Raw genomic sequence first — 24,626 nt, forward strand, 5'->3', positions numbered from 1 at the left:
GACTGCCTTCAAATTTTTATTACCAGAGTTTTCCTTTGAGTTTTTCTTTTAAAATAGCAGTAGACCTTCTGAAATGCTTTGTCCCCTTTATCGAGATTTTGGGGCTCCTTCTCCAAAGGCAAAGTCTTCTGGAGCCTAGAATCATCAGTCCTGTTTTGGAGTTTCTTTTCAGTTTCTTTTAAGTTAGTTTTCGATTTCACAGTCCTTCTTAAGAAACACCTAAATTTCTCTTTTCATGAAAAATTGGTGCTCCTGCCTTGTGAACTAATTTGCTGTCGGTTTTCATCTTTTTCCAGCTTAGTAGTCCCAGTATCTTACCCTGTTTAATCAGGTTTAGTTTCATTTTGTAACAGATTTACTTTCCATTCTTCTACTTATTGATAACTAGGATCCCTGACATCAGGATTTTCAGAGTCTAGACTGTGTCAACGGAGTCTGAGAGACTGTCCCAGAAACAGTATGAAGTGTAAAGGCTTTTTCGGAAGGTGGAACGTTTTGTGCCTAGGGAAGGATGAACAGATTCCTATCTTTAGTACTAAGTAGGTCAGTAGGAGGAGTGAAAAAAATTTCTCATCATGGTTTTGCGACTGAACTTTTTAGCATATGTTTAAAGGATGTTATGCTGGTTACAGTGCCAAAGCAGCCAGGTGGAAATAAATGGCCCAAACAACTAGCCTGATGGTGGGGACTGAAGTAGGGATATCACTGGCTCTTCTGCTCAGTTTAGTGGATGAGAGTGGGTATGAATCTTTCGCTGGGTTGAGGGTGGGGCAGTCACTGGCTGCAGGGTGTGGGGAATGCTGGAACAGACTTGCAGCCAGCTTCTTTATTTTAGCTCTGTGCTTTACTCCCACTCCCAGAGGTTAACTGGTGCCTCTAATTCCCCATCTGCTTCAGGATTCTGCAACACAGATGTACTGGGATTTTACTCCCCACTTTTCTTAGGTCTGCTAAGTCATTTAACTCCTCTGTCTGCTTGCCACCTTCCAAAATTCTGTTGTAGTTGCTTTTCTCCTGTTCTCTATTGTAGAATTATGCTCTTTAATTCTCTATTGTAGAATTATGCTCTTGAAAGTCCTCTTTAAGGGCACCTGGCTGCTGGTTCAGTTGGTGGATCTTGATCTCAGGGTTGTAAGTTTGAGCACCACATTCCGGGCGGAAATTACTTAAAATCAAATCAGTCAAGGGACACCTGAGTGGCTCATTTGGTTAATCATCTACCTTTGGGTCAGTTCTTGATCCCAGGGTCCTGGGATTGATTCCTGCATCAGGCTCCTTGCTTAGCTGGGATCCTGCTTCTCCCTTTATCTGCTGCCCTCCCACTTGTGCTCTCTCGCTCTCTCTGACAAATAAATAAATAAAATCTTAAAAATCAAATCAGGGGCATCTGGGTGGCTCCGTGGGTTAAAGCCTCTGCCTTTAGCTCAGGTCATGATCTCAGGGTCCTGGAATCAAGCCCTGCATCCGGCTCTTTGCTCAGCAGGGAGCCTGCTTCCCCCTCTCTCTCTGCCTGCCTTTCTGCCTACTTGTGATGTCTGTCTGTTAAATAAATAAACAAATTCTTTTAAAAAAAATCAATCAACCAATCCCCTTTAAAGTTTGTGATGACTTCTCAGATACAACAGCAAAAGCATGTTATGTAAGAGAAAAAATTGATAAAAATAAAAGTTGAGCTTCATGAAAATTACAAACTTCTGGTCTGTAAAAGACACTATATAATAGGGTCTCCAGGAAAACAACCAGTAGGAGAGATGGATAGATGAATGAATGGACGGATGGGTGGATGGATAGAGAGTTAGATTACAGGAATGGGCATTGGCCATTATGAAGGCCAATCCCATGATCTGCTTTCTATAAACTGGAGAACCAGGAAAGCCAGTGGTATAATACAGTCTGAGTTCCAAGGCCCAAGAACCAAAAGTGCTAGTATGCAAGAGCAACTCAAGCAAAGAGCAGATTCACCCTTCTTCTACCAGTTGAAATGTTATATTCATGCTGAGCAGATTGGATGATGCCCACTTGAACTGGCAAAGGACGTTTTCTTTATTCAGTCTTTTGATAATGCTAATTTCCTCTAGAAAACCCCTCACAGACAAACCCAAAAATACTGTTTTGCCAGGTATCTAGGCAAAGAATTTTTAAAACTCAACAGTAACAAGCCAACCCAATTAAAAATGGGAAACAGATCTGAACAGCCACCTCAGCAAAGAAGAAATGCAAATGGCAAATAAGAATATGAAAAGTGCTCAACTTACATATCACTAGGGAATTGCAAATTAAAACAATGAAATTCCATTGTATGCATATTAGAATGGCCAAAATCCAAAACACTGACAGGACCAAATGCTGGAGAGGAATGCAGAGCAACAGGAACTCTTATTCATTGTTGGTGGGAATGAAGAACAGAACAGCATCTTTGGAAGATAACTTGGCAGTTTCTTACAAAGCTTAACATAGTCTTACCATATGACCTAGCACTATGCTTCTTGGTATTTAGCCGTAAGGAGTTGAAAACTTATGTTCACACAAAGACCTGCACACAAATGTTTATAGAAGCTTTATTCATAATTGCCAAAACTTGAAAGCAGCCAAGAAGTCTTTCAGTAGGTGAATGAATAAAAAACTGGTACATCCAGACAATGAAATACTATTCATTAATAAAAAGAAAGGAGCTCTCACTCAGAAAACATGACATATAGAGTACTCACAAAAGAAATTGAGGAAGACACAAAGAAACGGGAAAACGTTCCATGCTTATGGATTGGAAGAACAAATATTGTTAAAATATCTATGCTACTTAGAGCAATCTACGCATTCAATCCAATCCCTATCAAAATACCGTAACTTTTTTCACAGAACTGGAACAAATAATCCTAAAATTTGTATGGAACCAGAAAAGACCCTGGGCAGCCCAAGGAATGTTGAAAAAGAAAACCAAAACTGGTGGCATCACAATTCCAGACTTCATGCTCTATTACAAAGCTGTCATCATTAAGACAGGCACAAAAACAGATACACAGATCAATGGAACAGAATAGAGAACCCAGAATTGGACCCTCAACTCTATGGTCAACTCATTTTTGACAAAGCAGGAAAGAATATCCAATGGAAAAAAGTCTCTTCAACAAATGGTATTGGGAAAATTGGGCAGCCACATGCAGAAGAATGAAACTGGACTATTTCCTTATACCACACACGAAAATAGACTTAAAATAAATGAAAGACCTCAGTATGAGACAGGAATCCACCAAAATCGTGAAGGAGAACACAGGCAGCAACCTCTTCGACCTCAGCAGCAGTAACCTTCCTAGACATGTCTCTAAAGCAAGGGAAACAAAGGCAAAAATGAATTATTGGGACTTCATCAAGAAAAAAGTTTTGCACAGCAAAGCAAACAGTCAACAAAACCAAAAGATACCCAACAGAATGGAAGAAGATATTTGCAAGTGACATATCAGATAAAGAGCTAGACCCAAAATTTACAAAGAATTTAGCAAACTTAACACCCCAAGAACAAATAATCCAGTCAAGAAATGGGCAGAAGACATGAACAGACATTTCTGCAAAGAAGACATCCAAAGGGCCAACAGACACATGAAAAAGTGTTCAACATCAACAGCAAGGAAATACAAATCAAAACCACAATGAGATACCACCTCACACCAGTGAGAATGGCTAAAATTATCAAGTCAGGAAATAACAGTTGTTGGCGAGGATGCAGGGAAAGGGGAACTCTCATCCACTGTCAGTGGGAATGCAAGCTGGTGCAGCCATGCTGGAAAACAGTATAGAGGCTCCTCAAAAGGGTGAAAATAGAGCTATCCTACGACCCATCAATTGCACTACTGGGTGTTTACCCCAAAGATACAAATGTAGTGATCTGAAGGGGCATATGCACCCAGTGTTTATAATAGCAATGTCCAAAATAGCCAAACTGTGGAAACAGCCCAGATGTCCATTGACAGAAGAATATATAAAGAAGATACTGTATCCACATACACACACAATGGAATATTATGCAGCCATCGAGAAAAGAAATTTTGCCATTTCCAACAATGTGTGTGGAACTAGAGGGTATTATGTAAGCATAATAAGTCAATCAGAGAAAGACAATTATCATATGATCTCGCTGATATGTGGAATTTAAGAAACAAGGCAGAGGATCATAGGGGAAGAGAGGGAAAAAGTGAAACAAGATGAAACCAGAGAGGGAGACAACCATAAGAGACTCTTTTTTTTTTTTTTTTTTTTTAAAGATTTCATTTATTTATTTGAGGGAGAGACAGTGAGAGAGAGCATGAGCGAGGAGAAGTTCAGAGAGAGAAGCAGACTTCCCATGGAGCTGGGAGCCCAATGTGGGACTTGATCCCGAGACTCCAGGATCATGACCTGAGCGGAAGGCAGTCGTCCAACCAACTGAGCCACCTAGGCGTCCCCAAAAGAGACTTTTAATCATAGGAAACAAACTGAGGGTTGCTGGGGGGGAGAAGAGTGGAGGGATGGGATAAATGGGTGATGGACATTGGGGAGGATATGTGTTGTAATGAGCTCTGGGTATTATATAAGACTGAAGAATCACAGACCTGTACCTCTGAAATCAATAGTACATTATAGGTTAATTAATTGAATTTAAATTTTTTTTAAATTTTTAAAAGATTTTATTTATTTATTTAACAGAGATATCACAAATTTGACAGAGATATCACAAATAGTCAGAGAGGCAAGCAGAGAGAGGGGGAAGCAGGCTCCTTGCTGAGCAGAGAACCCTGTGTGGGGGTCAATCCCTGCACTCTGAGACCATGACCCGAGCGAAAGGCAGAGGTTTAACCCTCTGCGCCACCCAGGTGCCCCTAAATTTAAATTTAAAAAATAATAAATAGTAGATCTTTAAAAAAAAAAAAAGAAGAAGAAGAAGAAGGAAAAGAACTGAGCTCTCAAGCTACAGAAGACACGGAGGAAACTTAAAAGCATATTGCTAAGCCAGTCTCAAAAAGTGACATGCTGTGTGATTCCATGGAGACAGGAAAATGATTAGTGGTTGCCAGGCATCAGGGCCAGGGCCTGAGTGATGGGGAAATCAATAGGTGGAGCACGGAGGATTTTTAGAGCAGTGAAATTATGATTCTGTAGAGTACAGTAATGGTAAATATATGGCATACATTTGTCAAAACTCAGAATATACAACACAAAGTGAACTGGGATTTTAGTTAATAGTGTTGTATTAGTATTGGCTGGCTCATCAGTTGTAACAAATGGACCACACCAGTGCAAGATGTTAATAATAGGGTGTATTATGGAGGGACAGCGTGGGGTGTTTCTTACTCAATTTTTTTATGTAAACCTAATACTGGTAAAAGAGTCTATTAAGTTTTTTAAAATCCCCTTTAAGTGTTTTTAGTGGGATTTCAGAAGTAGATGAAATGTGTGTACTCAATTGCTGTGTTATATAGGAAGTTCTAGAAATAGTGGAAATACTTTTTCTTTTAAGATTAGTATAAATAGGGGCGCCTGGGTGGCTCAGTGGGTTAAGCCACTGCCTTTGGCTCAGGTCATGATCTCAGGGTCCTGGGATCGAGTCCCGCATCGGGCTCTCTGCTCGGCGGGGAGCCTGCTTCCCCCTCTCTCTCTCTGCCTGCCTCTCCGTCTACTTGTGATTTCTCTCCGTCAAATAAATAAATAAAATCTTTAAAAAAAAAAAAAGATTAGTATAAATAATAGGGGCACCTGGGTGGCTTAGTTGGCTGGGTAACTGCCTTCAGTTCAGGTCATTGGTCCTACATCAGGCTCCCCCTGCTCTTTGGGGAGACTGCTTCTCCTTCTCCCTCTGCCTGCTATTCCCTCTGCTCGTGCTCTTTTTCTGTCAAATAAATAAATAAAATCTTATTTAAAAATAAATAAATAATTTTTTAAAAGATATAGTATATTCAGTATAAATAATAGAGAAACAACAACTTGCTTTAGGTTTGTATTCACACATTAATAATCTAGCATCGAATTTTACAGGTAACTACTTGTCATTAAGTAACTTTAAAATCAGTTTGGATACTTTAATGATTATTTGAGCAGTTGCTCTGAATAATATAATTCTTAACTCATCAAAAGAATTAGCACAGAAGTGATTCTGCCTTTTAGTGCAATATTTTATTGTTATTGAGTATAATGTACCATTTTAAATCTTCCCATAACAAATGAATAGCTATTTTTCTTCTAGAGAATATAGCCAATTTTTTAGCCAACAGATATCCTAAGGATCATGACAGCAACCATTGATGTAGTGAAAAATAACATAAAAAAATAGTATGGGGGCGCCTGGGTGGCTCAGTGGGTTAAGTCTCTGCCTTTGGCTCAGGTCATGATCTCAGGGTTCTGGGTTTGAGCCCCGCATCGGGCTCTCTGTTTGGCAGGGAGCCTGCTTCCTCCTCTTTCTCTCTGCCTGCCTCTCTGCCTACCTGTGATCTCTGTCTGTCAAATAAATAAATAAAATCTTTAAAAAAAAAAAAAAAAAGAAGAGTATGATAAAATAACATAGAGGACAAATTAGAAGTTAATATGAAGTTAATATGATCTGTTTATCTTTCTCTTTCTACCTTTGTTGGGCTTTTAGGATGGAGAAATTCCTCCTGTGTAGGAGTCTGTCCTATTGGTGAACTCTGTGTAGTTTCATTCTTGGGTCCAATTAAATTTCCCCAGGCCATATCTCTTCCTACCGTAATCCATCTTACATCCCAACATAAGATTATTTCCAATTTATATTACAACTTATATTTGTGGTAAAATACACATATTGTGGTAAAATGCACATAACATAAAATTTACCATCTTAGCCATTTTTAAGTGTATAGCTAAGTAGTATTAAGTATATTTGTACAACAATCTCAAGAAATTTTTCATCTTGCAAAACTAAAACTCTGTACCCATTAAACAACTCCCCATTCCCCTGTCCTCCCAACCCCTGGCAACTGCCACTCTAGTTTTTGTTTCTATGTTTTGTTTCTAGTTTTTGTTTCTATGAGTTTGAATACTCTACCTACTTCATATAAGTTGACTCATACAATATTGCTCCTTTAGTGACTGGCTTGTTTCACTTACCATGATGTCTTCAAAGTTCATCCATGTTGTAGCATGTGTCAGACTTTCCTTCCTTTTTAAGGCTGCATAATATTCAATTCTTTGTATAATACCACAGTTTGTTTATCCATTCCATCAGTGGACATTTAGGTGGTTTTTTACCTTTTCTTTTAGAGGGGCCGGAGAGGGAGAGAAAGAATATTAAACAAATTTCGCACCCTTCACAGAAGAACAAAACAAAAGCAAATAGCTCAAATTGCTTACGACTTGCTCTCTAAAGATTTTTTTCAGGGATTGCTGGTTAGCTCAGTTTGTTGGAAGGCTGCCTTCTGCTCGGGTCTTGACCCCAGGGTCCTGGAGTCAAGTCCCATATTGGGCTCCTTGCTCACCCTCTGCCTGTTCCGCCTGCTGCCCCCCTGCTTATGCTCTCTCTCTCTCTCTCACTCTCTGACAATTGATAAATAAAATCTTTAAAAATATAAATAAAATAAAATAAAACATTGTTTTCTGGCTAAGATGGGCTTCAGACTATTCCCAGATCTTATTTTATGTTGTGACTATTTTCTAGAATTTCTTGGCCTTTTAGCTATTTCCCTAGAACTTTGAAGGCATTTAAAACATGGATAGACTGGTGGCTAGCCTTTCAGGTAGCTAGGTGACTAATTCAAGTGGGATGGCAGGTGACTAGATAGGTAAGTTGATAAGTATCAGGTAGAAGTGTTTATAACCCGTTTCACAGCATGACATTACCTGGGTAAGTGTGCCTCGAGGTGGAGAGGCCTCCCTTGCAGTCCTGCTTTGCTCCTACCACCTTGCCTCCTTTAGACAAGAACTTCATAGTAGTTATTACAGTCCTTTCTTTATAGGAGCACTTTTTGTAACTGGTAATTATATTAATTGTTGAATTTCTGCCTTCCCCATTGGACAGTAGGTCCAGTGAGGATATAGACTATTTTTTTTCTATCTCCACTGTATCTCCAATGTCAGTGTCTCACTGGAGCTGGCATATAGTAGACGCACAGTAAATGTTTACTTAAGAAAGGATAGATTGACCAGAGCTGAAATGATGATGCATATTTGCCATACTAATATGGTAAATTGAAATACTCGAAATCTTAAAGGGCTTAGACAAGTGGCAAAAGAAAGGTGTGCAGGCTTCAAGGCCGGCCCGCTAGTATCCATGTAAACTGCGTATCTTTGGCAGGTGCTGCAGGTGCCCATGACAGTGTGTCAAGGCAGCAAAATCTCTCCTCAGAAAGATGAAAAAATAAAACGATCTGTACCTGGTCAGTGGCAGTTTGTCAGTTTCTAGCCAACCATGAGAAACACTCCTAAGAATTTTATCTTTTTTCCTTTTTGAAAAACGCATATGTTCACTGTTAGAACACAGAAGTGTATGTATGTTATTCACTTATTTTTGAGTTCTTTTTAAATTTTTTTTTAAAGATTTTATTTATTTATTTGACAGAGAGAGATCACAGTAGACAGAGAGGCAGGCAAAGAGAGAGAGAGAGAGAGGGAAGCGGGCTCCCCGCCGAGCAGAGAGCCCGATGCGGGACTCGATCCCAGGACCCTGAGATCATGACCTGAGCCGAAGGCAGCGGCTTAACCCACTGAGCCACCCAGGTGCCCTATTTTTGAGTTCTTAAACTCATCTTGGCAAAAACTTTGACCGAAACAGCAAAAAGCACCCAGTAAATCGCTTTCTAAAATTTGTTTAGTGTACTTGTAAAGAAAGTTAGCAAATTCCTAAAGGTGACTTTTGAAGTTTAGATTGTTCTCAGTGGAACATTAACAAATAACAGTCACAGAGCTGAAGATTTCTTAAGTCTTTTCCTACTATGACTCACTGGATGATTTAATCACATAATGTTACACAGGCCCTAAAAAACAAGTTTCAGAGTTTCATAAAGAGTCATATTCTTCAATTATTTTCTCTTTTCTTTATCCCACTTGGTGGAAATTTCAGTTCATTATTTGGCAGTCACATTTATTTACCTAGCAATACCTTATACCCGAATTTTCTAAGTACTTAAAAAAGTATCAGTTCCTTCTTTACAATGTGCCTATGACATTCAACAAGCACGCTTTCCATTTCTTTGACATGGAAATTAAAGCAAAGTGAGGCGTTTTACTATAGACCATACAATAGGTTCCTTCATTTTAGGTCATCTCATTAACACACTGAAACAGCAGACCCCGCAGTTAGTCTTTCTGATGATTATCTTTCCATATGTGGTTTTCTCTGAAATTGGGCCCTAAGGAATTAAGAGAAAGTATCTCTATTCTGGAATGTAAAATTAAAATAGATTTCCAGTTATGTATGTTACACTCTGGCAAGTTTGATGGCTTCTGATCTAGCTTACTTTTTTTTTTCTTTTTCCACACAGATTGATAGAACTACATTCTCCTGATAGCAGGAACACGTTGATCCTGCGCTGCAAGGATACAGCCACAGCACACTCCTGGTTCGTAGCTATCCACACCAACATAATGGCTCTCCTCCCACAGGTATTGGCTGAACTCAATGCCATGCTTGGTGCAACCAGTACAGCCGGAAGCAGCAAGGAAGTCAAGCATATTGCCTGGCTGGCAGAACAGGTAGGTTGAGAGGCAGGGCAAGGTCTCACTGGGTCACCATTCAGGGCCAAGGTGGTTCCCCCATTTCATATATCTATAATATTTATCATGCAGTCAGGTCCTGGATATCTAGCTTGCAGATCTTTTGTTTGTTGTTCTTGTGTTTCTCCTCCCTACCATTTAGTTATTTGTTGCTAATTATCACCTCCACCAGAAGAACTGAGTGTCATGATATCATCATTACAACATAACTAAAAAGAGATTCCTATTACCATCTCTGTCCTTAATGACAGAGGATAATTTTCATGATTTTATAATAGGTTCAGCAAACATTTTCTGCAAAGGGCCAGATACTGTCACAACTACGTGGCAGTTGCAGCAAGAGAACAGTGGCAGACAGTATGAAAATGCAGAGGTGTGGCTGTATTTCAATAAAACTTTATTTATAAAAACAGGTACTAGGCTGCATTTAGCCCATAGGTCATAGTTTCACAACCCCTGTTCTAGTCTGCTGTCAGTTTCAGGGACAGAAAGTTTATTCTCCTGTTCTGGGAAAAGTATAAAATATACAAAATATTTTACAAGACATTAGCCAGATGTATATTTGTCTTCCACAACTGAAAAATGAAGAGAGGAAAAGCAAAACTTAAGTAGACATTGGGTGAAAGGAAAGGAAGAACTTAATGCAAGTTAGTTTGAATCCCATTTTGACAAAAGGGAAACCTTGAATATATATGGTGTTATAGTACATCCTGTTTCTTTTGGGTCCTTCACTGCCAGCTACGGCACCAGGAATTGAAAAAGGAAGATTGAACAAAGGGTTCCAGGATGAGTGTTCAAAGTTGTAGTTCTGGCTTCCACTGTTCTCAGATCTTCCTAAAGTTTCCTTCATCTCTTCGAATCCTACTTCCCTCATGTGTGTCCAAGGGGGCAGGGATTATGTCAGTATCAGCCTAGGAATATTTTGTTCTTTTTTGTTTTGTTTTAACTATGGTTTGTGAGGTCTAGCCCCCTTCCCCCATCCCATGCCCCACCTCATGCCCTACCTCAACCTCAACAGAGTTCTGATTTGATAGATCTGTAGTGGAGTCTAGCAGTCTTGTTTGGTAAGTCACCAGGAGGTTGTGTGGAGACCAACGTTGGACTCCACTAATCTCTTTTTCCTTTTGAGCTCTGAAATTTTATAAATGTTTCAAATAATAATTATAATAAATTAGAACACAGAATTAACACTGATAATTTCTAGGCAGTATAGTCAGGATAACTAAGCAGAGAAGAAACTAATGAGAATCATGTTTTAAGTACTTATGACTTTGAAAGTTTTAGTATTTTAGTTGTTTATCATTGTTACTAAATTTTTAAAAGTTTTTTTATTTTAGTTCCAGCATAGTTAACATACAGTGTTATATTAGTTGCAGCTGTACGATAATGTGATTCAACAATTCTTTTTTTTTTTTTTTTAAAGATTTTATTTATTTATTTGACAGAGAGAAATCACAGGTAGATGGAGAGGCAGGCAGAGAGAGAGAGAGAGGGAAACAGGCTCCTTGCTGAGCAGAGAGCCGGATGCAGGACTCGATCCCAGGACCCTGAGATCATGACCTGAGCCAAAGGCAGCGGCTTAACCCACTGAGCCACCCAGGCACCCCGATTCAACAATTCTTATGGTACTCATTGCTGATCATGTTAAGTCTACTCTTTAAACCCCATCACCTAGGGACGCCTGGGTGGCTCGGTTGGTTGAGCAGCTGCCTTCGGCTCAGGTCATGATCCCGGCGTCCTGGGATCGAGTCCCGCATCGGGCTCCTTGCTCGGCAGGGAGCCTGCCTCTCCCTCTGTCTCTGCCTGCCATTCTGTCTGCCTGTGCTTGCTCTCTCTCCCTCTCTCTCTCTGACAAATAAATAAATAAAATATTAAAAAAAATAAATAAATAAAAAATAAACCCCATCACCTATTTCACCCATTCCACTATCCACCTCCTATCTGATAACTATCAGTTATTTCTCTATAGTTAAGAGTCTTTTTCTTGGAAAATTAATAACTATTCTTCTTAAATGGTTTCAACGAATGGAAAAGGAAGGAAAACTTCCAAATTCATTCTATGAGTCCAGCATTACCCTGATACCAAAACTAGATAAAGACACATAAAAAAGAGAATTATAGGCTAATATTCCTGATGACCATAGATGAAAAATTCTCAAAACAAAAAAAATACTACCAAACCAAATTCAAAAATACATTAAAAAAAAGATTCATCTCAATCAAATGGGATGTAGTCCTGGGTTACAAGCATGATTTGATTGACAAATTAATCAATGTCATATATCACATCAATAAGAGAATGGATAAGGACTATATGATCATTTCAGTAGATGCAGAAAAAGCATTTGACAATGTATAACATCCATTCATGATAAAATCTCTTGACAAAATAGGTTTAGAGGGAACGTACCTCAACATAATAAAGACTGGATATGAAAGACCCACAGCAAACATCATACTCAAAGGATGACCACTCATCATTTTTACTTAGCATAATGCCAGAAATCCTACCCATAACAATCAGACAACTAAAAGAAATAAAAGAGATCTGAATTGGTAGGGAAGAAGTAAACTTTCAGTATTTGTGGATGACATGATACTCTATATAGAAAACCTAAAAGACTCCACCAAAAAACTGTTAGAACTGGTCAATGAATTCAGTAAAATCCACAGGATACAAAATTAGTGCACAGAAATCTGCTGCACTTTTATACACTAAAAATGAAGCAGCAGAATGATAAATTAAGAAAAAAATCCCATTTACAATTGCCTCCAAAATATTAAGATATCTAGGAATAAACCTAACCCAAGAGGTGAAAGCCCTGTACTCAGAAAACTATAAAACACTGATGAGAGAGATTGAAGATGACAAAGAAATTGAAAGACATACCATGCTCATGGATTTGAAAAATAAATACTGTTAAAATGTCTATACTATCCAAAACATTCTACACATTTAGTGCAGTCCCTATCAGAATACCAACAGCATTTTTTACAGAACTAGAAGAACAAAGAATACCAAAATTTGTGTGGAACTGCAGTAGACCCCAGAGAGCCAAAGCAATCTTGAAAAAGAAAGGCAAAGCCAGAGGTATCATAATTCTCAACTTCAAAGTGTATTACAAAGCTGTAGTAATCAATACAGTATGGTACTGACTCAAAAATAGACATAGATCAATGGAAGAGAATAGAAAATCCACATGTAAACCCACAATTACATGGTCAATTAATCTTCATAAAAGGAAGAAATAATATAAAATGGGAAAAAGAATGTCTCTACAACAAATGGTGCTGGGAAAATTGGACAGCTGTATGTAAAAGAATGAAACTAGACCACTTTTTTGCACCATACACAAAAATAAATTCAAAATTGATTAAAGACCTAAATGTGAGGGATGCCTGGATGGCTCATTCAGTTAAGCAGCTGCCTTCAGCTCAGGTCATGATCCCAAGGTCCTGGGATCGAGTCCTGCATTAGGGACCCTGCTTCTCCCTCTGCCTGCCACTCACCCTGTTTGTGTTCTCTCTCTCTGATAAATAAACAAATCTTAAAAAAAAAAAAGAAAAGAAAAAGATCTAAATGTTAGACCTAAAACATCAAAGTTCTAGAAGACAACACAGGCAGTACTTTCTGAGGCAGTCGTCTTTTGCTGAAGCAAGGGAAATAAAAGCAAAAATAAACTATTGGGACTTCATCGAAATAAAAAACTTACACACAGTGAAAGAAGCAGTCAACAAAACTAAAAGGCAGCCTACTGAATGGAAGAAGATATTTGAAAATGACATATTTGATAAAGGTTTAGCCAAAATATATAAAGAACTTCTACAACTCAGCTCCCCCCAGAAACACAAGAAACAACCACTGTGGAAAGTAGTAGGTAGATTCCTTATAAAATTAAAAAATAGAACTGTCTTATGATCAAGTAATCACGCTACTGGGTATTTACCCAAGGAATATAAGAACACTAATTTGAAAGCTTACATGCACCCTTATGTTTATTGCAGCATTATTTACAATAGTCAAGTTATGGAAGCAGCCCAAGTGTCCAATGACTGATGAATGGATAAAGAAGATGTTGTATATATACACAATGGAATATTATTCAGCTATAAAAAAGAATGAAATCTTGACATTTGCAACAATACAGATAGGGTTAGACAGTATAATGCCAAGTGAAATAAGTCAGTCAGAGAAAAATACCATATGATTCACTCAAATGTGGAATTTAAGAAGCAAACAAACAAAAAACAAGCAAAGGGAAAGTATAAGAGAGAAACTAATCAAGAAACACACTCTTAACTAGAGAGAACAAGCTTAATGGTTACCAGAGTGGAGGGATGAGTTGAATGGATGGTAGGGATTAAGGAGTACACTTGTTGTGATGATGTATGGAATTGTTGAATCATTATATTGTGCACCTGAAACTAATGTACCATTGTATGTTAACTCACTGAAATTAAAATAGAATTTTAAAAAAATACAATTTTTATCCTCATTAAAAAAAATTTTTCTTATTTTGCCGCTCTTTTTTTCTTTGTTTGTTTTATTTCTTAAATTCCACATATGAATGAAATCATATGGTATATCTTTCTGTGACTGACGTATTTCACTTTCCATTATACTCCAGTTCCATCCTTGTTGCTGCAAATGGCAAGATTTCATTCTTTTTATGGCTGAATAATACTCCATTGTGCATCCACATCTTCCTTTTTTTTTTTTTTTTTTTTAAGGCTTTATTTTTAAGTAATCTCTACACCCAGTGTGGAGCTCGGACTTACAACTCTCAGAGATCAAGAGTCACATGCTTGAGCACCTGGGTGACTCAGTTGGTTAAGCTTCTGCCTTTAGCTCGGGTCCTGATCCCAGGGTCCTGGGATCAAGCCCCTCATTGGGCTCTCTGCTCAGCAGGGAGCCTGCTTCTCCTTCTCTCTTTGCCTGCCTCTCTGTCTACTTGTGGTTTCTCTCTCTGTCAAATAAATGAATAAAATCTTTTTTTTTTTTAAAGATTTTATTTATTTATTTGACAGACAGAGATCACAAGTAGGCAGAGAGGCAGGCAGAGAGAGAGAGGATTACTCCTCTGCAGGCTCCCCGCCGAGCAGAGAGTTCGATGCGGGGCTCGATCCCAGGACCCTGATATCATGACCTGAGCTAAAGACAGAGGTTTTAACCCACTGAGCCACCCAGGCACCCCTTCTTTGGGTATTCTTACTCAGTAGTTTGATTACTGGATTTTAGGGTAGTTCTATTTTTAGTTTTCTATGGAAACTCCATACTACCTTCCAAGATGACTACAGCAATTTGCATTCCTGCCAACAATGTAAGAGGGTTCTTTTCTCTCCACATCCTTGCCAACACCTGTTGTTCCTTGTATTTTTTCATTGTAGCCATTCTGACAGGTTGATTTGTATTTTCCTGATGATGAGTGATGTGGAGTGTCTTTCTGTGTCTGTTGGCGATCTGGATGTCTTCTGTGTAGAAATGTTTGTTCATGTCTTCTGTCAAGTTTTTAATTGGATTATTCGTTTTTTGGGTATTGAGTTGTATAAGTTCATTATTTCTAAATTTTTATATGTTACTTGAAAAACTCAACTGAGTGGTAATTGTGCTATGCTTTCAGCAATGTTAGAAATCCTCATGATCTTAAAAGGTAATACATTTATTCACAGGGTTCACAGGTCAGAATAAAAAGTTAATAGGTGGAAAATCTTACTCTTCTTTTTGTCCCCCATGAACCCAGTTCCCACCCCTTTTCCCAAAAGGGGTAATCACTTTCACTCCTTTCTAGTAAATCTTTTGAGAGTTTCTTTATGCAAATAGAAGCAAATATGAACCCATATTCTTTTTCTCTTTTATAAAAGAAGACTGTATATTATGCATACTACTTTATACCTTGCTGGTTTTTTTCATTAAACAATATATTCTGGAGATCTTTCTATATAAATGCAGAGAAAACATTCCTTTTTTTTTTTTTTTTACAACTATATGTGTTTCCATTGTGTGGCCATAATTAAATAAGCACTCCTCCCAGTTTTGTTGTTACAATCTTTTGCCCTTATAAAGGATGGTATGGTGAATAATCTTGTAATTTGTCCTTTTACACATGTGCTATCCAAACTCTTTGGTTTCCAAGTTCAGGTAGACCAGGGAACCCATATTATCTGAATGTATTTGGTTCTTAAATTTGTGGGAGTGAGTAGTAAAACTTTGGTTAGTAAGGGATTCATCCCAAAATGTAACTGATGTAGCAGTAGCTATATTTGGATATTGAGAGTTTAGAGAGTAGGGGATATTTCTGTACCTGGAGGATAAGTCCCCAGAAGTACTGGGTCCAAGGGTGTGTTAGTTATCTATCGCTATATGACAAATGACTCCAAAACTTAGTGGCCTTACAATAACAAATATTTACCTCACATAGTTTTTGAAGATTAGAAATACGGCAGTGGTATAGCTGGGTGGTTCAGGCTTGGGATCCCTTGTGAAGTTGCAGTCAAGCTGTCCGCCGGGGGCAGTCTTGGAGGGGTTGACTGAGGTTGGGAGGTCCACTTCAAGCACGATTCATTCACAGGGCTGTTAGCAGGAGGCCTCAGTTTCCTGCCATGCAGGCCTTGGTACAGGGCTGCCTGAGTGTTCTTAAGACATGGCTACTGGTTTTCCCCAGAGTGAATGACCTGAGAGAAAGAACAAGCTGAAGCCACAGTGCCTTTTATGACCTAGACTCTTCTGCCTTATTCTTTCCATTAGCAAGTTACGAAGTCCATTTTACACCCAAGGGCTCCATCTCTTAAAAGGAAAAGTAGTGTAAAGAATTTGTGGACATATTTTTAAAAATCACAAAGGGCATATGCATTTGTAATTTTGTTGTTTTGTTTTGTTTTTTTAAAGATTTGTTTATTTGACAGAGAGAGACACAGCGAGAGAGGGAGCACAAGCAGGGGTAGTGGGAGAGGACAAAGCAGCTTCCCGCTGAGCAGGGAGCCTGAGGTGTGGCTCGATTCCAGGATCCTGGGACCATGACCCAAGCCGAAGGCAGACACCCAACAACTGAGCCACTCAGGACCCCCGCATTTGTAATTTTGATAAAAATTGCCAAATTGCCTTCCATCAGGGTTGAACTAAATTAGATTCCCACCAGCAATATGAGAGTTGTTAAACTTTTAAAGTGAAATTAGTTTGGTCTATGATACATAAAGACAAGTAAGAAGGAGAAGAACTTAACCACCAGTTCATCACAATATGTCTTTTACAGACCATATTTATGTGGTGGTTCCTCCAATCAATTTTGAGCTCTTGCAAGATGGGAGCACATTTTTTCGCAAATCTTTACTGCCCACAGAGAACTTAGCCAAATGCTATGTATATAGTAGATGCTCAGTAATTTTTTTGTGTATATTTATATACATACAAAAGCAAGCAAACATATCACTAATGGTAAAATATTGTCCAAGAACACAAGCTCAGGGTTGGGAAATAATACTAAGTAAAAAGGTTTAATCTCTTTAAAAAAATAGTACCACTGAACTAATTCAACATACTGTTTCTAAAATACTCTTCATTTTTACTTTTTTGAAGTAGTTTGGGTTACCCAAATCAGATATCACTCTTGGTATAAGGTGCTCAAGCAAGACTGAATACATTTTTCAGAGGTGTTATAAGTATTATAATGAACTTATGATAAGGTTAAGTTTGAATTCTGTAAATGCTAAAGCCTTTTCTAACTGTAAGATTAATTCTTTTGAGTGTGAAGGTGGTTAAAATAATTTTAGATTATATAATCTATTCACTAGAGGTAAGCATTTCTTTTGGCATAAGGTGTCTTTACTGAAAATCTTGCATATAAATGAAGTTGTTTCAATTGTACTTAGAAAAGATAGTTGTGGGGCACCGGGGTGGCTCAGTCCATTGAATGCCTGACTCTTGATTATGGCTCAGGTCATGATTTCACAGTCCTGGGCATTGGGTGTCAGAGGTGTCAGACTCCATGATGTAGAACCTGTTTAGGATTCTCTGTCTGCCCCTCCCCTCATGCTGATTCTGACCTCACGCTTTCTCTTTTTCTAAAAAGAGAAGGAAAAAAAAGTCATTTTGTGGAGATAAATTTAGGAAGGTTGTTTATTTAAATGATCTCTCCTTAATTTGTCTTCTGCTATTTCACATTGTATAAAAACTGAGTTTGCTTAAAACAGCAGAAACCTATACTACAGGTAATCGGTTAACAATAGATAATCTCTTCTCTGCACAGGAACTTCTGTCTCTTCATTGATACTGATTTTTATGTGACTGATAGTTTACTTTTTATTGGTTATATTCTTAAAAGAGAATTTTCTTTAAGTCCACCAAATTGGGGGGGCATATGTTACCTATAAAACCAGTATTTGTAAGCAGTTGAGTATTGATTAGAAAAGCCAAGACAGCCAAAGAAAGCCTTGTTTCCACAGTTCCTAATTTGTTCCTGATAATTCTCAAAACATGTAAGTACACTAAATGAGCATTAGTGGAATGGCTCATTTAGTTTTTGCTCTCTGTTTTTTTTATCACAGTAACAGAATAATAGAAGTATACCACCTGTCAAAAGATTGATTTATCAGATTAGGATTTAGAAAATGAATAGTAACTATTAGCAGTTTTTCATCTTTAGTGTTATTCAACTCTATTTATCAAAAAATAAAATTTGGTGAAGGCTGTTGTTTGGCCAGGTATTATGCATGTGTGGGTGTTGAAACACAAACAAACCAGAACCCTAACATTAGTATCTCTTTTTTCTCTGGCCAAAACCTTAATAGTGGAGCCCCAAGGCTGCTTGTACTGATACCACAACCAAAAATACATGCTATATATAAAGCAGGAAGCATTTTGACTCTACTGAAAGCAAACAGTATCCTTATAACTAAAGGCAAATAGACAAACAGAATGACTTAAATTGATGTTTCACTTTTCTGCAATGGTAAGTAGAAGAGGGAAAAGAAATTCTTTTAAGACTTAAGGGGAGCCTGGGTAGCTCAGTGGGTTAAGCCTCTGCCTTCAGCTCAGGTCATTATCCCGGGGCCGTGGGATCGAGCCCTGCGTTGGGCTCTCTGCTCAACGGGGAGCCTGCTTCTCTCTCTCTCTCTCTGCCTGCCTCTCTGCCTACTTGTGATCTCTGTCTGTCAAATAAATAAATAAAATCTTAAAAAAAAAAAAAAAGACTTAAGACTCCAAGACTCTATAGACTCAAAGGGACCAAAGAATAAACACTTTTTAAAAATTGTTAGTTGAGGGGTGCCTGGGTGGCTCAGTGGGTTAAGCCTCTGCCTTCAGCTCAGGTCATGATCTCAGGGTCCTGGAATCGAGACCCACATGGGGCTCTCCACACAGCAGGGAGCCTGCTTCTCCCTGTCCATTTGCCTGCCTCTCTGCCTACTTGTGATCTGTCAAATAAATAAACAAAATCTTTTAAAAACTTTTTTTAGTTGAGGGGCACCTGTGTGTCTCAGCTGGTAAAGCAGCTGCCTTCAGCTCAGGTCATGATTCCAGGGTTCTGGGATTGAGCCCCACCATTGGGCTCCCTGCTCAGGAGAGAGCCTGCTTCTCTCTCTCCCTCTGCCTGCTGCTCTGTTTACTTGTGCTCTCTATCTGTCAAATAAATAAATAAAATCTTTTTAAAAAATTGTTAGTTGAACAAAAAGTTCTCTATTTGAAATTAGATATTGCTTCTATTGGTATTAGCAATTTTCCTTTATTGCCTGAAATATCTTCTCTGGGAAGAAATACATTTAACTTGGGTTTTCTAGAGGCAGCCTTCAAAATCTCTCTTACAACTTAAGGGAAAGATTCATTTTAAAAAGTCAGATTGCTGCAATGCCTAAGTGCCTCAGGCAGTTAAGCATCTGACTCTAGATTTTGGCTCAGGTCATGATCTCAGGGTTGTGAGGCTGAGCCCTGCATTGGGCTCTGTGCTTGGCATGGAGCTTGCTTAGGATTCTCTCTCTCCCATTGCCTCTATCTCTCCCCTCCCCCTCCTCTCTCTCTACCTATCTTTAAGGGGAAAAAAAAAAGTCAGGTTGCCATTTTAACCTCTTGGGAAAATAGGTTTTACATTATAGTAGTCCCCCTTATGCATGGAGGATATATTTCAAGACCCCCAGTTGATGCCTGAAACCATAGATAGTATGAAATATCTATGATATTTGGTTTAGAATATTTAGAAATTCGGTAGTTTATATATACTATGTTTTTTCCTATTCATACATGCATATGATAAAATTTAATGTATTAAATTAGGCACAGTAAGAGATTAACAAGAGCTAATAATATAATAATTAGAGCAGTATACTATAATAAAAGTTATATGAATGTGGTCTCTTTTTCTCTTAAAATATTTTATTGTACTATATTAGTGATTTTTATGGTGATGTGAGATGAAGTGAGTTGAATGGCATAGTCACTGTGATAGAGCATTAGGCTATGACTGACCTTCTGTCCATATGTTAGAAGGAGGATCATCTTCTTCAGGACCATGATTGACAGTTGGTTACTGAAAGCATGAAAAGCAAAACCATGGATAAGGGAAGACTACCGTGTCTTCCCTTTTGAAATATTATTCATAATAATAATCTCAGAGACAAAGACTTAGAAATCCCTTTGGGGTTATCTGTGACCCAAAAATATAAGAATCCAAGAGAACCTTTTTGGAACTGATTCCCTCCAGGTATTATAGAGTTACCCAGAGACTAAATATAGAATCTTAGAAAAACTTGGGTTCACTGATAAGAAAAGTAAAATTATTTCTATAGAACCTTGCTGGAATCTCAGAGTAAGGTTGTATATTTTGTGCTTCCAGCACATAAAAGAACATAGGTAACTTGACTGGCTAGAATTCATCTCCAGCTTCTGGAATCAGTTTGTGGCTCTAACTGCAAGGGGAAAATTCTGGTAGTAGATGTTATAACACAGAACTAAACCACTCAGTCCCCTTTTCATCTTATAGATACATTCTTAAGTTTCTCTGACATGTTCAAATGACCTTCAGATGTCATTAAGGAAGAGAAAATAAGAAATAGCTTTAAAGACAACTCTGTAAGAGACCAGTAGATTCATCATTTTGATTTCTCCTTGAAGCCATCAGTTATAGCTGAAGCATCAGTGTTTTTTTGTTTTTGTTTTAGGATTTGTGTAAAAATAACACTATTGTTAAGCATTCCCTGTTTGTTGTTTCATGGGGAGAAATGTTTTGATATACCAGGGCTTTTGTTCAGCATAGTCTTTTGCTTTATGACTTTGGATTCTTGACAATATGGATAAATAGTGATTATTTCCCTAAATTTTTAAATCCTCACAGAGGTAACTGAGCTTTATGTGGGTAAATGCAATGGTACATTTGAAACAAAACATAAACTTCCTAAAGTATAATGGGGAACTCTGTAAAAACAGAGTCCTATCACTAGATAATGTCTCCAACTCACTCTGGGAGAGCATTTCCAGCTGAAACAATCCACCTCATAGTGGAGAATCCTAGCCAGTGGAAAGGAACCTGATGGGATATTTCCTATTCTTCAAACCTCTTAGGTTCAGGGAACAAAATGGAGATCCACTATGTTAGACCATCACTGAAGGGACTTTTACAGCTTTATAACATTATAGTTAGCTCTGCTTTCTGGATTTTACCATTGTAACAGGCAAAACTAGATGGTGGAAGACAACAATGGAGACCTGTCCTCATGGCTGTGACTGAGAAGGATTTGCTGCTTTATGACTGTATGCCGTGGACAAGGGATGCCTGGGCATCACCATGTCATAGCTACCCTCTTGTTGCCACAAGGTAAGTTTAAAGACAAAAAAATAAAATAAAATAAAATAGCTGTCCTACTCTAAATCTACCAAAAAATTTTAAAGTGAATTCTATTATATTGGGTACCTGAAGTAGCATTTAAGTAGTAGACATAGATGGTTGAGACAAAAATTTTTCTTTCATAACCTTATTGATTATTTTGCAGCTCCCGGCTCAGTAAATGTTTTCTGTCATTAGCATTTTTTTAAGTTGTGGAAACAGCTTCCTAGAACTGTTGCTTCAAGTCTTGCTTAGTCATGAAGATAAATAGTAGGGGTTTTTTCCCTTTACTTTATTGATTGTGACTAGAAAACCACTGAAATTGGGGTAACCTTTTGAATGTGTGATGAATTCACTTAAACCAGAATATAGTACTGTGGATAAACCACACAAATCAGCCAAAATATTCTTCAGTTCTCTTTCTAGTATAAGAGCACATAATTTTGATGCCAGCAAATAGACATTGATTTGACCTAAAGCAACAGGAAATTTCTAGCATGCCAGATGTGGAAAGTTGGATGGGAAATGAATAGAGATATGTAGATTTGGGGGCCAATGTGTCTTACAAGGTAACTAGAAACTAGTCTGAAATTAGAAAACATATTCACATTTAACTTTATTTGGGCTTAAAAAAAAACATCCAGCTTTGAAGTAACTCAAAAACTATACATTAAAAAGGAACTCCACAGAAAAGTATTTGGTATTTTTAAAAAAAAAGCTACATGACGAGGCCGTCTGGTATGTCCCCCAAGGAATGGTGTGGTGGGGGTAAGAGTGGTGATGAGGATTCCTGCTTAGAGTAGATCAAGAGTCATTGGAGGAGTATTCTCTAAATTACAGGAAGACTTTCACGGTGTATAGGATTTCCTTCAACTTTCCAAGTTGTCTTATATATGTCATTCTTTTTATAGAAATATAATTTCCACATAACTTTTAGGAATTTTTCTGTAATTTAGAGCTGGAGCACCTAGATCACAGAATACAGATAAAGGATTTGTTGAACCTAAGAATTAGGGAGTTGCACCCTCATTAATTCCTTGAGGACATAAGAATTCTACAGAAAGACTGAATTTAACCATCAGTTCTCTGGGTTGGTTTTGTTTTTTTCCCCTCTGGATTTTTTTTTTTTTAATTCCCACTAAATTATAACTTCTTTGAGGTTAAGAACTATGACTGAGTCATCTCAGCACATCCATAAATCTTAATCAAATTCGATTCTATTACTTATAGTTTCTCAGTCATAGTTACATTAGGAGCATGACAGGAATCCTGTGAAAACATGTGGACACATCTCAGTAGTTATGATTCCAACAATTAAATTTGTATCTCCCAAAGATTTAGAGTTTATGAATATGACTAAAAGATCTCTTAAGTTTCAGGGCGCCTGGATGGCTCAGTGGGTTAGGGCCTCTGCCTTCTGCTTAGGTCATGATCCCAGAGTCCTGGGATCAAGCCCCGCATCGGGCTCTCTGCTCAGCAGGGAGCCTGCTTCTTCCTCTCTCTCTGTCTTTCTCTCTACCTACTTGTGATCTCCGTCTATCAAATAAATAAATAAAAACTTAAAAAAAAATCTCTTAAGTTTTAATTTTATGGAAGAAGCCTATACTCTAGTTACAGTCATAGAATGCAAGGAGCAGCTTTATCCTTAGACATTTCCTTAATTTTGTGTCACTAGAGAGATGGAGCAGAAATCTGTGACATCCCATAGATGAGCCTCAGTTCAGTACTAGAAAGTACAATCCTATAAACAAATAATTTCTGGCCATTGACTAGATGGGGCCTAGACTATCAAAGCCCTTTGGTACTAAAGAAGGAGACGGCATGGTTCTTTGTCTACTATCAGTGTACCTTATTTTGCAAATACGGAAAAGATATAAATAAGACTTACGACTAAAACTTTAAAACTCTTAGGAGAAAATACAGGAATATATCTTTTGACCTTAGCTTAGGCAGACCTTCTTGGATAGTACACAAAAGCACAACACAAGAGAAAAAAATAAATAAATTGGGCTTCATTAAAATTAAAAACTTTTATGCTTCAGATGTCACCATCAAAAAAGTGAAAAGACAACCCACAGAATGGGAGAAAATATTTGCAGATCATTTATCTAATTTGGAACTTGTATCTAGAAAATATAAAAACTCTTATAGCTCAATAATAAAAAAGGTAAACTACCCAATTCAAAAATGAGAAAAAGATCTAAAAAAAATTTGTCTAAAGAAGATATGTAAATGTCCAATAAGCACAATGAAAAGATGCTCGACATAATTAGCCATGAAGGAAATGCAAATTAGAACTACAGTGAGATACCATTTCCCAACCACAAGGATGGCTATAATTAAAAAGGCAGATAATAACAAGTGTAAACTAGGATGTGGAGAAAATGGAACCCTCCTACACTGCTGATGGGAATGTAAAATGGTGCAGTTGATGTGGAAAATAGTCTGGCAGTTCCTCAAATGGCTAAATACAGAGTCACCATACAACCTAACAATTCCATTCCTAGGTTGTATACCCCAAAGACATGAAAACTTATGTCCACACAAAAACTTCTACATGAGGGGTGCCTGGGTGGCTCATTGGTTAAGCATCTGACTTGATCTCAGCTCAGGTCTTGATCTCAGGATCATGAGATCAAGCCCATTGGGCTCAAGCCCAGTGTTAGGCTCTACAGTGGGCATGGAGCTTATTTTAAAAAGGAAAGAATAGAAAAGCAAAAACTTATATATGAATGTTCCCAATAGCATTATTCATAATAACCAAACAATGGAAACAACCCCAACTGTTCATCAATTGAGAAATAAATGTATATCCATACAATGAAATATTATTCAGCAATAAAAAAGAATGTGTTCTTGTACACCTTATTCCCCCCGCCCCCACCTGCCTCCCTGCCTACTTATGATCTCTGTCAAATAAATAAATAAAATCTTTAAAAAAAAAAAGAGTGTGCTAAAATTAAATGTGATGGTTGCACAATTCTGTGTATATTAATATCCATTAATCATTTCTCAATAAAGCTGTTATAGGGGCACCTGGGTGGCTCAGTCAGTTAAGCCTCTGCCCTCAACTTGGGTGGTGATCTCAGGGTCCTGGGATCGAGCCCCGCATCGGGCTCTCTGCTCAGC

The 24,626-nt window shown here is 37.9% G+C and overlaps 1 protein-coding gene across 1 annotated transcript in view; it reads left to right on the plus strand.

Annotated features, from left to right (window-relative positions):
- Window positions 1-24,626, plus strand: part of SNTB2 (syntrophin beta 2) — a 116,359-nt gene that overhangs the window by 58,172 nt on the left and 33,561 nt on the right. Inside the window, exons 3-4 of the mRNA XM_013052275.2 lie at window positions 9,459-9,669; window positions 21,346-21,488. Coding sequence (XP_012907729.2) covers window positions 9,459-9,669; window positions 21,346-21,488 — 354 coding nt within the window. The remainder of the gene's footprint in view (window positions 1-9,458; window positions 9,670-21,345; window positions 21,489-24,626) is intronic.

Source organism: Mustela putorius, unplaced genomic scaffold, assembly GCF_011764305.1.
Source record: "Mustela putorius furo isolate JIRA1106 unplaced genomic scaffold, ASM1176430v1.1 tig00000174_pilon_pilon_pilon, whole genome shotgun sequence".
NCBI classification, from domain to species: domain Eukaryota; kingdom Metazoa; phylum Chordata; class Mammalia; order Carnivora; family Mustelidae; genus Mustela; species Mustela putorius.